The sequence below is a fragment of the Peromyscus maniculatus genome, chromosome 7 (assembly GCF_049852395.1).
Source record: "Peromyscus maniculatus bairdii isolate BWxNUB_F1_BW_parent chromosome 7, HU_Pman_BW_mat_3.1, whole genome shotgun sequence".
Classification (NCBI taxonomy): domain Eukaryota; kingdom Metazoa; phylum Chordata; class Mammalia; order Rodentia; family Cricetidae; genus Peromyscus; species Peromyscus maniculatus.
The window spans coordinates 106,205,565-106,219,058 of record NC_134858.1 but is presented as its reverse complement, the minus strand read 5'-3'; the positions used below and the strand labels follow the sequence as shown (position 1 = coordinate 106,219,058).

The following is a 13,494-nucleotide window of genomic DNA, read 5'->3' as shown; positions in this document are numbered from 1 at the left end:
GGGTTTTGCTGTGTAGACCAGGATGGCCTCAAAATCATAGAGATCCCCCTGTCTCTGCCTTGAGTGCTGGGATTAAAGACATGTGCCACCACGCTTGGATTTCTCCTGGCTTTATCACATCTCTATCCTTCTGACTGCCTATCCATCCATCTGTCTGGCCATCTGGCCATTGAACTAATTTTTTTGTTGATTTCCAAAGTGTACGGCAGATATCAATATACTTCATACTTCAGCAGGCATATCGCTAAGTAGGATTCAGTATTTACTGTAGGTTATCTTAGGTAAAATATACATTTGATGACATTTACTGAGATTAAATGTTCCATTCGAGAGTTTTGGCGAGCTGGGTCAGGCCCATGGGGACTGTAGATCATCTGCAATAATGGTGGGAGTGAGTTCAGTGGTACCTGAGAGGCAAGAGGCAAGGACATTTGATAAGGAAGGGCCGGGATGAAGACTCCGAGAGAAGGTCGTGAAGCCAGTGATGAATCCAAAGGTCCAGGGGACTGAAAAGAGAAAGGCTGAGGCGGATCCAAGGGCTGAGTCAGGCCCAAGGGCTGAGGCGGGCCGGAGGAGTGCAGCCTCTCCTGGAGAGCTGGACTGGGGACTGAGGTGTGACTGTGGAAAGAGGAGAGCACAGAAGACCAGCCTGGGAGGGAGGGAGGCTGTCCAGAGCGTTGTGGGAGGAGCAGGAAGGCAGATATGCCCAGGGCCAGCAAGGGGAATAATCTCCTCCCTTCATGGAGTCCTAGGCCAGTGAGGCCTTCCGGCCTCGTGGAATGATGACGTTCTGCCTTCACAAACCCACTCCCAAGGCCTTCCTCGGATCTCTGGGTTGGCACAGGCTGCTTCTGTGGCTCACATCTGACTGGGTCACATATTCTTCCCTGTCATGCTCTGAGGTCCCCTCTGCATAAGCTGAGATCACAGCTGGGGGATGTGCCACGGTGGGGGTTGGATACGGCAGCTGGTGGCTGTTGCTGTAAGAAGGTCTAGGCCAGCCTAGACACTGGCCTCTCCTTGATGTCTAGGGGTGAGGGGGAGAGGAGTGCTTACCTCCCAATGAGACCTGACCGGTGACTCACAACCCAGAAAGGGCCCTCTGGCTTTGGTAGCAGCAGGGGAGTCTCCTTTATAAAGCGCCTCTGTGATGTTTAAAACGGGAAGCATGAATTCAGTACGGGCATGACGTCAGAGGCAAGGGATTCAACACCGAATGCCACTCTCCCAGCGAGGGCCAGGGCTCGGAGGCAGGCTGCTCTCCGCAGGGAGACGACGACAGGCTAGCTAGTGGTGCAGATCCGCAGCCTCATTCTCTGCCACAGGAGCTAGGAGAGGAAGTGGCAAGAGGGCCTGTTTGTCCCCTGAGAGCTTCCTGGCAGCCTTCCTCCCTGAGACCCTCCTCTGAGACCAAATGTGTCAAATACGCCTGGACCCCACCTGAGGCTGGTGGATGGTGGTCGGCCGCAGGCTGCTGATGTCCTTGTCGGGAGGACCTGTGGTAAAGCCTTTCTCAGGGAATCTGCCTCGACTTCCCTCACTGCCCCAGAAACCAGAAGGAACAGCAGAGGGTTGCCCTTGCAGACAGATCCCCCATAAGCTCCTCACTCAACTCAGGGTCCCCAGAACCTGCTGCCTGGTCCTTGGTCTTGGGGGTTACTCAGCCGCTCTTCGGCGCATTGAACAGTTTGAGTAAAGGGGCAGGAGTCTCTTCTGGAGAAGGTCCTCTCGGAGCGGTGGAGCCCATGCGCTGTGCCTTTGCAGGTCCCCGGCATCCTGGTGGGGTGGGCAAGCTGTGCGGCCTCTTGGCCCTGGGTTGGTGCCAGCCTGGGCCTTCTTTACTGCCCTCAGGCCCTCCCGGGGCTGGGGTTCAGGGAATGCGTGAAGGGAGGGCCCTGTCAACCTGAGACGGTGGGATGGGCTTCCTTGCTGGAAAGAAGTGTCAGGGTGATGAACGTTAGTGTCATCCACCTTAGGGTAACCCAAGAAGGCACCCCGAGCTCTGGCTCCCGGAACATGAGGCATGAGGCATGCACATCTCCTGGCCAAGTGCCTGGTCAGGACAGCAGGACCCCAAGGGGATTCCTGTCATATTAGTAGAAGAATTAGCCCCTCAAATTCTGGTGGACAGCTTAGAAGGTACCTACGAGTCACGGGGGCCTGCCTTCTGGGTTCAGCCTCCCGATGAGAAGTCACTGTGTGCAGCTAAGGAAGAATGCATTGTCACTGGTCTTGAGGCCAGAGTGTCTTCCACGGCATTGCCGCTGTGTACGCTGCCTGGCCTGACAGGTAGGTAGGGTGCGCTGCCCTCATCATGGAGTCCCGTGGTGTGGCATGGCGGGGACCTTGGAGTAGGGAGAAGAGTGTAGGATAGGACTGTCCCAGCAAACCCCTGGGGACCTCGCAGGGAAGGGAGAGTCTTGCTGAGTTCAGAGAGCTTCCTCTGCCAGGGTCCTCCTTGGGAGGCCTCATGAACCAGGTCTATCTGCCTAAGCCTGAGCCCAAGAGAGACTGGGGGAGGACGCGGTCAAGGCTCCTCGCCGCTGCCACCCCGCCGTCTGGAAAAGGCTGGGTAGAAATAGCTGCGCCCATCTGGCAGATGAGTCACTGCGGGGTGTTTCAGCCATTTCTTGAAGAGGTTCTATTTTCGGTGAGATGCCTGTGGCCCAGCCTTGGTGATGGGGGCTGGGGAAAGAAAGGTGCTGGCGGTGAGTAGAGGAGGTTGGGTTGTTTTGTTTTGTTTTAACACGTGACTTTGTTTAGCCCAAGGCAGGGTCACCTGAAGTCAGAGAACTTCCAGATCCCAAGAAGTCTTAACGTAGGTGCACAACAATTGGAACATTGGGTGTGGCCACTACAGCAGTGGCTTTGGTGACTGCCACCCTGGGCTAGAGGACGAGGCCTCGTTAGAGAGCAAATCCCCGTGCAGCATCCCTCATCTGGTGAGCAGAAGCAGCCTGCCCCTGAGAACTCACACTTTGATGAGAGTGAAGTCCCCTCCCCAGCTAGAATGAACTTTCTGGGAGGGCACTCAGGACTGGAAAGTTTTTCCTACAGCTTTCTCTGTCCAGTAGACAAAATTCGACTGAGTTTCCAAAAGCACAGGGGTGGGCTAACGGTTCCCAACTGGAGCTAGACTTCTCGGCCTCAGCCACACTGTTCTTCGAGTTTCTAGAGCTGGGTTTGGGCTTTTGGGGAGACAGCTATTCCAGTGTCTGCAGAGGTGAATTCTGCCTCTGAACTTGGCCTATCTAAACTTGAGTGACTATCAGAAGAGTTCTGCACAAGGCACTGGGCTCCAGGCTGCCCAGCCTCGGAGTCAGGAGTTAAACAGGGCTTTCAGGGCTGCTCTTGCCAGTAGCAAGAGTTTCTACCCCCGTGACCACAAGAGCACACTGCTAACTCATTTCAGCCTTGGTTTCCTCCGCTGTGAGGACAAAATACCTTGGAACAAGCCCTCCGGGAGGCTTGCACAAGAGGATGCTCCCCACAATGCAATGTTTCCCCCATCTTTGGGTGCTGCTCCTGGGCTGCTGGGACAGGATGAGCTCAGTCTTTCCACCTGACAAGCCACCCGACGGCAGCAGAGACCTACTGCAGCCTTGGGGCCTCATGAGCTTTGAGTTTTATTTGTCATAGCAGGAGACCCAGTGTGTCAGGGCGAGGCAGCCGAGGGAGGATGACAGGAAGAGAAGCTAGATGGAGAGCAGGCCTGGGGTGGCTGGCGAGGTCGTGGTTCAGGGCTTCCCTGCTGTGCTGAAAAGTACGTAGAGGGCTGGGAGTCTGTAGGTGGTGTGCTCTGATTTACTAGTGGTTTTATCTGGCAGGAAAAGGTAGTGTTTCCTTATGGGATTGGAAGTCCAAAAGGAAAAACATCATTTAGCACATAGGTGACATGGAAGACTCAGTCTGATCTTGTGACAGGGTCGCATGTCCATCCCTGTATGGGTATGACAAAGGGAAACTACATGTTTTTAGCATGAGTATCAGCATGAGCCTTGTTTGTCTTAGAGACAAGTTATCCCACCTCTCTTGTATGTGGTTGGAGGTATAGTGCTTGCCTAGCATGCATGTGGCCCTGGGTTTCATCGATGACACCGTAAAACAAGCAATAGCATAAGCCCCAAAGTCAAAGAAAACCAAAAGCCTTAACGACGTCACATCTCATTAATACCTCTCACTCACTGCTCTCAGGAGCTTTTGTTCTGTATCTTGTCCCTTCAGTGAGAAGATAAGGTTTTCCACAGCAGGAATCCTGTCATGGCTTCTTTTATTCCTTATGCCTTCCTCTCTCATCTATTGCCTTTACTTACTAATTCTGCATGGTGTGTGTGTGTGTGTGTGTGTGTGTGTGTGTGTGTGTGTGTGTGTGTGTTGTACATGTGCGCATGTGTGTGTGGAGACAGTGACCTCGGGTGCTGCCCATCCCTGCAGCAGCCTGAGCCCTGTGCACTGTGGCCTTGTCCTCTCTGTTGACTGGGTCGTTTCTTCCCTCAGGTGAAGGAGTGGCTGTGTTTGAACTGTCAGATGCAGAGGGCTCTGGGAATGGACATGACCACTGCACCTCGATCCAAGAGCCAGCAGCAGCTACACTCCCCGGCCCTGTCCCCTGCCCACTCCCCAGCCAAACAGCCTCTGGGGAAGCCAGAGCAAGAGAGATCCCGGGGCCCAGGGGCCACACAGTCTGGTCCCCGCCAGGCTGAAGCAGCCAGGGCCACCCCAGTCCCTGGGCCTACCCAGGCAACTGCCCCTCCAGAGGTGGGGAGGGTGTCTCCTCAGCCCCCTCTTTCTAGCAAGCCTTCCACAGCTGAGCCCAGGCCGCCTGTAGGAGAGGCCCAGGGCAAAAGTGCCACCACAGTGCCCTCTGGGCTTGGTGCTGGTGAACAGCCCCAGGAGGGCCTCACTGGGAAGCTCTTCGGCCTTGGAGCATCACTCCTGACCCAGGCGAGCACCCTTATGTCTGTGCAGCCAGAGGCTGACACCCAGGGCCAGCCTTCCCCCAGCAAGGGGCCACCCAAGATTGTCTTCAGTGATGCCAGCAAGGAGGCTGGTTCAAGACCCCCAGGCTCAGGGCCTGGGCCAGCACCTGGGTCAGCACCTGGGCCAGCACCTGGAGCCAAAGCCGAGCCTGGGGCTAGAACAGGGCCTGGACCAGGGCCCGGAGCTCCGGCAAAATCTGGAGGGACAGCCAGTCCAAAGCATGGCAGAGCAGACCACCAGGCAGCATCCAAGGCTGCTGCCAAGCCAAAGACCACGCCGAAGGAAAGGGCCACCTGCCCACTGTGCCAAGCCGAGCTCAACGTGGGTGCCAGGGGTCCCGCCAACTACAACACCTGCACCACCTGCAAGCTGCAGGTGTGCAACCTGTGTGGCTTCAACCCAACGCCCCACCTGGTGGAGGTAAGAGGGCCGGGACCAGCGGACCTCCTAGAACTTTGGTGAGGGGCGGGGCCTAGAGTATGGGAAAGGAGGGACAAGGGAGCCAGGACGCAAGGAGCCGCAGAGCTGGGGCTGCAGGAAGGGCTGCACTAACAGCCAGTGATCTACTTCCTGCCCCTGCCTCGTGCTCCAGTCGGCTCACTCCGAACTGTCACGGTAGGTGGGGGTCACGGTAGGTGGGGGTCACGGTAGGTGGGGGTGACGGCAGCTACTGGCGCTCACTCTCTGGCCAGTGCAGTCGGGCTGAGTCCAGGCTTAGGAGGCCTTAACTGGCCTTCCTATCTTCAGCTCCCAAGAGCACAGCCTTGATGAAAGATGCCAACCTCTTGGATCATGTAGGAAGATCCGGAGGTCTCACGCTGCTCTGAGGTAGGGAGCTGAGCGGCCATGGGGCAGAAGGCTTTCTCACAGTGAAATAGACAATTTCCTGCCACCCAGGCTCCAAGCCAGCCAGCTGTATCTATACTTGATCCTCTCTTAAGGTCATGGGTATTAGTGTTTACTTGTCAAAGCCCTAGCTTTTCATCCACATGTTTTCCCCTGGGTAGGCTTGAGCTCTCCTGGGGGATAAAATGCTCAAAAATACTCCCCCCCCCCAGGAAAGCTTGGGGGAAAGCTAGGGTTGAAGACATTCCTTCCTCTGTTTCTGCTCCAAAAAAGTGTACTGGGACCTGGGCAGAGCCAAGTAGGAGGGAGAAGAGGCCTGGTGTCAGGCAAAGCTAGACCATCCTGGCCTGGTGACTGAGTTTGCTCTTGCTCCAATCCTGTTACTTCTTTCCCTTGCGAAGGGGCACCCATGTAACTTTGCCATGGCCACCTTTGCCATGCCTGAGCATGTCCTTTGGGGGGTCTGGTTGGCTCATCATAGCTGGTAGATACATGTCATGTCAGAGTACTTGGCCAAAGACCCTTCATGTGGGCAGCCACCTAAAGTCCATGTGATAGTCAGTTGAATCATGCATGGTTGGTGGTGGGACAGGAGACACAAGCCACCACTAGTCCAAGGTGGGACGAGAGGGAGAACAGAGTTGCCATTGTCTCCGGGCCACCTTGTTCTGACTTCCTTGAGATAGGCCTCCTTGAGACTCAAACCTAGCGTGACTAAGAAAACAACCTAACCACCACAGGTCATATTTTCCAACATACGGGAGGAGTAGCCCTGAGTGAGATGATATGCTTTATGTGATACTCACATGGCCTGCCGGCCCAACACTACTACCTGTCCAAGCTGTAGAGTCATTGGCTCGTTGGAGGACACTTGGCCTGGCCAGCAGTGGGGAAGGGTCTATTGAGGAGTCTCCAGAGCCTGCCTTGCCAAGCCGCCTCTAGGTACAAGCTCACTGCTGGTCAGATGGGGTGCCCTGACACTGAGGGACCGTGAGCCCTGGTGGACTCTTGAGCTAGCCTGATTTGGAAGCCCCTTATCCCCAAGAGACAGCTAAGCCCATTTTTCTCACTAAGCAGGCTGTGCAGAGAGGGAGGGAAACTGTCTATCCAGGAGCATAAGTGTTCATGACAGCTCCTTTTGGCAGCCTCGGGGCAGGCCACAGTAAATGCTGGATCAGCCCAAACAAAAGTGTTCCAGTCACGTGCTGACTGGAGAGGAGGCAGCTGAATTCTAATCTAGGCTTCTTTTTACCTCCTCAGTTCCAGCCTTCCTGGACTCTGGACCTTCTGCCTCTCCGCAGGCAGCGTTACCCACTCCCATGCCCTGGCGCCCTATGCCCTGCCTCAGAACTCCCTCCTTGGCCGGGGCAGTCCTGGCCTCCGGAGTCTTGCAGGTTCCATGGGTGGAATGCGTGGCTGATGGGACGCTGGCCCTAGCTCCTCCCTAAGTCGGGCCTTCTGCCTCTGCCTGCTGCTTCTGACAGTAGTCAAGGAAGGGACAGCCCCCCACCCCTTTCCTGCAGTAGCTCTGCCTGTTGCTGCTGCCCTCAGAAGGGCTGCAGCTGCTCTGAAGAAGGTATGGACCAGCAGTCACAATGCCCCTTCCTATGGAAACGCTGCTATCGTCCATTAGCAGAGATCCAAGCCAACAGCTCAGAGTCGTCCTCCGCTCCTCTCATCCCAGCATCCACTGCACAGAGCAGACACCCATAGCCCTACATCCTGCTGTTGTGAGAATCTGCTCTCTGCTCTCCATCCAGTGGCCATAGACCTCTCTACCTTTTCCTCCCATCTACAAAACAGCCACCCATTCCTGATGGTTCACATCGGCCTTGGGTGTGCGGCTACCTATGCAGGCTGGTGGGGAGAGGCTGCTGCATGGTGTGCCCCGTCCCTTCCTTCCAGGATTGCTTCTCTGAAGTCTTTAACTAGGCCATGGCTGTTCTTTGATCGCGCCTCGGTGAACGGTCACTTGTTCCGAGCAACCTCGTGCTTCCCTGTGACCTGTTTTGCACCTCTTGGTCAGAGGCCTCTGATCCCTCACAGGTGTCGAGAGATCCACCGTGTCTTGGGAGTGAGGTAGCAGAGTCAGCGTGCTGGCCCTCGTGCGGGTCACAGCGGCTGGGCCGTCACAGGTCTGCTGGGCCGTCACAGGTCTGCTGGGCCGTCTCTCCCACACTTGGCTTTGCTGAGAGCAGTTGTTAGCTCATGCATGACTGAGCTGTGTGTCTGCACACGCTGTAAGGCAGACCTCGGCGTCCAAGTACAGGCAAGGACAGACTCACAGCTCCCCATGTGTCTAGTAGACCTACTGGGGTTTACCTGAGGCCAGACCAGTAGGTTGGCCATTCTCCTCAACATCTGCAGCTGTAAAAGTCTTTTTTCCTTCTTTCTAGATAGAGTCTGGAGAATACCATAGAAGAATCACTAAAATTGGACCAATTTTTACTTGAAACTTCCTCTGAAAAAAAGCAACCTTAGCTATTTAATGAGTCATTTCATAATTAAGAGTGCTGATTCCAACTTTTTTCTAACCTATTTATCTTTTTGAAAGATAATAGTACCCTCTGGCTCATTTTCTAATTGACTTTCAGTTCAATAGTGTGAAGAAATCAGTGGGATTGCTACAGTAATATTCACCACTTTCTCATTATCAAATTTCAGTTGTGCCCTTGAAAGACTAAGCCTCCCTGGGCAAATGGCCTTGCACCTGTGACATGCGGGGCTAGACTGGTCTTCTGAACAGAGGCTACAGTGCGGGCATGAGGTACAAGGCACACAACTGCCTCCTGCTTCACCTCAGGCTGCCTCTGGGGTTGCAGTCTCAGAGAGTCCCGTTTCTTCCCCTGTGGAATGGGAGCAGACATTCTCTTAGGTGCCCATGGGAGCTGCTCTACCTCAGGTCCATATGCAAACCCTTACAAACATCGACCTTTAAGTCGGAATACTGGAACCACGGTGTCCTAAAAGAGAACGTCCATGATGGGAGGAAGAGTCCTCACAAGCCCCTCGTGATCGAGATGCCAGTGAGCACTGTGGCCAGCCAGGCTCTGGGACTCCTGAGGGACTGTTGTACAGGGAACAAAACACATTGGTGCCGGGGCATGAGGGGAGCACATCTCAGCTTCAGGGGAGCATAATGGAGAGGCTGGGTAAGGCTTTCCTCATAGGAGGAGCAGATCCAGGAAGGAGGGGCGTGGGCATATCCAGGAAGGGACACGGGATGGAGTGGACATCACATAATCATAAAGGACCAGCAGCGCTGGGACTGGCCGTGCCTCTGATCTGGTGTCTGAGTCCTTACTTTGGATATCCTTTAGGGGAGGAGGTTGTTCTGTGAGGCAGAATCTCACTTTTTAGCCCAGGCTGGCCTCAAACTCATGGCAACTCTCTTGTCTCAGCCTTGCAAGTGCTAAGACTAGAGGCATGAGCCACCATCCTCAGCTCCCCCTGGGTTTTTCCTCACTGCCCTCTAGTCCAGCAGTGTATATGGCCAGGTAGCTGGCCGTGACGTCAGCATGATGTCACGGTAAGTGGCACACAAAGCAGCTCCACACATAAAGAGAACACGTGGCCTGTGGCCTCATTCGGACAGTGGCAGACAATGTGGGAGGATGGCCAGCATCCCACACAGCCCCACAGTCTCCTTGTCCCCACTAGCCAACGGTTCAGAGGCTTTGGGGTTACCCCGTACCTCCTCCCTTAACGTCCTTCCCATTCTGTGTGGATTGGGAGCAATACTAATCATCTCTGGAGTGCTGCACCGTGTTTACTTGTGTGAAAGTGATGCTTGAGCTACTGGACACACACACACACACACACACACACACACACACACACACACACACACACACACACACAGCCCTGCCGCCCCGGTATATGCACCTCCGTGTCCAGCCTGAGCTAATGACTGTTCTTGGGAAACTTGGATCTTCCTGTCCCAAAAGGACTAACAGAGTCAAGGCAAGAGGTGGTCGTCAGTCTCCCCATTGTCTGTTCTCTGGCTGCTTCCCAGAAGAACCAAGCAAAAGGGATAGACAGACAGACAGACAGCCATTCCTACTGCTGGGGCTAGGATATTCCTGTTCTGGGCAGATGAATGAATGAAGTAAGGAAATAAAGACTAAAGTGATGGCGGACTGCAGAGATGACTCAGCTGTTAAGAGCACTGGCTGCTCTTCCAGAGGACCTGGGTTCAATCCCCAGCACCCACATAGTAGCTCACACCTGTCTGTAACTCCAGTTCCAGACTAGGTGAGGGACCAGATGCCCTTACATAGACATACATGCAGGCAAAATACCAATGCACATTTAAAAAAAAAACAAAAACAAAAACAAAAAACCTAAAGTGAGCGAATGAATGGGCATGAGTGGAAGATTGAGGGAAAAAAGGATAAGGGGTAGAGGTGGGGGCACATTGGGGTGGGGCCTGAGATGAAGGTAGATTGAATAAGTTTGGGACCTCAACAGCTGTGCTCCGACTACTAGGCAGAGACATTCTGCATGGCCTCCCTTTCACCCATCCATCCCCAGGACCCCGAAAGTGTGGGCTTTGGCCAGTCCTCCTCTGGCTCTGCCCTCCCTCCCCAGGGCCTCGTACACCTCTCCTCCCAGTCTCGGTGGGCCGGTGGGCCGGGGAAGGGCCTCCAGCAGCCAGGTCAAGTGCTTATTTTTAGCTCTTACTTCACAGCCCCCCTCCTCACCCGCCCTTTCTCACTGCTTACTTACTAAAGCGGAGCCAGAAGCAAGAGAGCCACCAGGAAGCCTTTGTGAAAACCGGCTGCTTCTGTGAATATACCTGTGAAGGAGCGAAGCCCCAGATAGCCTGTGACTGTAGGTGGCATGCCCTACTAAAGGCCTTTCTGTGGGCTCAGATAAGCAGGTTCTGCAGGCCCAGGACACTGGCTTTGCCTCTGTCCACACTGCCCTTCCAAGGTACCTCACTGGTTTTTAAGATTGCTGCTTCTGGGGTGGGTTCTGCAGGCCAGAGGTGGGGTCAGAGGTTTGTCTGAGGCAGCAGGGGCAGTGGGACACCTCTTTTCCTATACCTTGGCTCTGTGACTCTGTGGTTCTCATAGTGGTCCCTCCGAATTGCTCTGCTACTGGTAGGAGCCCATGTCTACACACCCAGGGTGAGCGGAAGCAAAAAGGAAGGGGTGTCGAACGTTTGCGCCCCAGGGGCAAGAGTGAACTGAGCAGTCAGTAGGGTCCTGTTCTGGGCTGGGCTCTAACCCTCATTTCCCATCACCCCTTGAAGCCAAGGCAAGGCCTCAAATTCTGATCCTAAAAGAGGATCCTGGAAGACATATGCCTATCAGCCTAGACCTGCTGCCGGAAGCACCCACTCAGAGATTCTGAGGACTTCCCTGCCGATAGATTCATACTTATCATGGGTTGTTTGGAGCTGTGGGTTCCTGGAAGGGCCTGTGTCTATCACATATCTCATCACAGTGACCAAATTCCTGACAGAGGAACTTAAGGGAGGAGCAGTTTGCTTTGACTCATGGTTTGGAGGAGCCATGTTCGCTGGGGTGGCACTGTTTGTGGCACAGCTTATTCACACCTTGCCAGATCAGGAAGTGGGGAGTTTGATCTGGAACCAGAAGTAGGTATCACCTTCAAAGTCCACCTATAGTAACTCATTTCTGCTAGTTAGGACCCATGTCCAAAGGTCCCTCAACCTCCCAAATAGCTCTACCAGCTACTGGCCAAGTATTCACACACGTAAGCCTGTGGGAATAGTTTACATTCACCGTACGGTGCTGGTCACCATTCCTCCATCCTCATCACGACTGTCTTCAGCCTTTAGCCCTGGTCCTGAAGCTGCGGGTGGAATTTGAGAGTGGTGGCCGATGATCAAGAACTGATACCACTCTAGCTCTGGAAGGAGCAGGGCTCTTGGCCCAAGGGCCGCCACACACACAGTTCTCCATCAGAGGAAGAGTCCAGAGCCCCGGGCATGGAGGAGTCCTCTCTGTGGGGTTCTTTGCTAGCCCTAGACAAGGAGACTTGGGCTAGAAGTGTGAGCAAAGCCCTGACTCTAAACAGGGCTTCACTTAGATGTCTTTCCTGAACCGGAAGTCTGCCCCAGCTGAGCAGAGCCTGGGGAAGGAAATGGCAGGATGGCGGTAGACCCCAGAACAGGAGGCAGGGGACAGCGGTCCCCCTAGGACATACACCTTCTGTGTCTGAATGCCATCCTGCTCTGCAGGGCCTCTCGGCTGCTGGGCCCATAAGGCCCCTGAGTTACAATTCAGTCCTTGAGGCTGGGGCCCTAGATCTCCCTGTGTCGTCCTAAACTTGGTCATTCCTGTGCTTTCTCGTCCCTCCCAGTCGTCCTTTCTGGCCCAGTGACAATTTCTCTATGGTTAAGAAGAAAACCTTTTTAGCTTGTCATTTGCATTTTGACTGTATGTATGTCCCTGAGAAGTTTCTAACTGGGGGGCAATATACCTGTCAGTTTTCCTCTTGATGCCTTTGATAGCGTGCTTTGAAAGACAGGCTGGGGGATGGCTCAGTGGTACAGTGTTTAAATCATGCAAGACCAAGAGTGGGGTCCGTCTCCTCCCCAAGACTGGAGAACCATGGAAACACTCTCCGACTACTCCTGAGTCTGTGATTTTCATCCACCTCCCTTCTGTTTCCTTCCAGAAAACAGAATGGCTCTGTCTGAACTGCCAAACCAAGCGGCTGCTGGAGGGCAGCCTGGGAGAGCCAGCTCCCATGCCGCTGCCCACGTCACAGCAGCCCCCGGCAGGAGTCCCTCACCATGCACCTGGAGCAGCCCCTCAGAAGCAGAAAGGGCCACAGGGGCTGGGCCAGCCATCAGGCTCCCTGCCTGCCAAGGCCAGCCCTCAGGCCGCCAAGGCCAGCCCTCAGGCCGCCAAGGCCAGCCCTCAGGCCGCCAAGGCCAGCCCTCAGGCCACCAAGGCCAGTCCTCAGGCCACCAAGGCCAGCCCTCAGGCCACCAAGGCCAGCCCTCAGGCCAAGCCACTTAGGGCTTCTGAACCCAGCAAGACCTCTAGCAGTGCCCAGGAAAAGAAGACAGGGATCCCTGTTAAAGCTGAGCCTGTGCCGAAGCCACCTCCAGAGACCACTGTGCCTCCTGGGACTCCTAAAGCAAAAAGTGGGGTGAAAAGGACCGAACCTGTCACCCCAGTCATCAAGCCTGTTCCAGAAGCTCCCAAGGGTGGGGAGGCTGAGGTCAGTTCTATTTAATTTCCAGGCATCCTAGCTTTCAGACAGTTTGAGGATGGGCTTGCATCCCTGAAGGTCTCAGGATGTGAGCCTGAGATAGAACTATCTGGGCCCACAGAGACACCCCAACTGAAAGGAGGTCTAGATTAAATTTCAGCAGATTGCTGGGTATGTTGACTCATGCCTTTAATCCCAGCACTTTAGAGGCAGAGGTAGTCAGATCTCTGAGTTCGAGGCTAGCCTGGTCTAGATAGTAAGTTCTAGGACAGTCAGAACTATATAAAGAGACCAGACCTTCTCTCAAAAATAAGAACAAACAACAAACAAAAAGTTCAGCAGGTCTGGAGACTGTGAGAGTGAGACATGTCCTGAGGCTGGCATTTTGCTGAGTTCCACTCTTTGATCCAGTAAAGTTTCTCTTTGAAGACCTAGAGCTTCTTGGAGCTTGCTGTGGATCTGTAAGTTACTCAG

At 54.4% G+C, this 13,494-nt stretch overlaps 1 protein-coding gene across 1 annotated transcript in view; it reads left to right on the top strand.

Moving 5' to 3' along the window:
- The window catches only part of Bsn (bassoon presynaptic cytomatrix protein), a 94,162-nt gene that overhangs the window by 59,900 nt on the left and 20,768 nt on the right, over nucleotides 1–13,494 (top strand). The window contains exons 3-4 of the mRNA XM_042281647.2: nucleotides 4,498–5,400; nucleotides 12,478–13,029. Of these exons, the coding sequence (XP_042137581.2) occupies nucleotides 4,498–5,400; nucleotides 12,478–13,029 (1,455 nt within the window). The remainder of the gene's footprint in view (nucleotides 1–4,497; nucleotides 5,401–12,477; nucleotides 13,030–13,494) is intronic.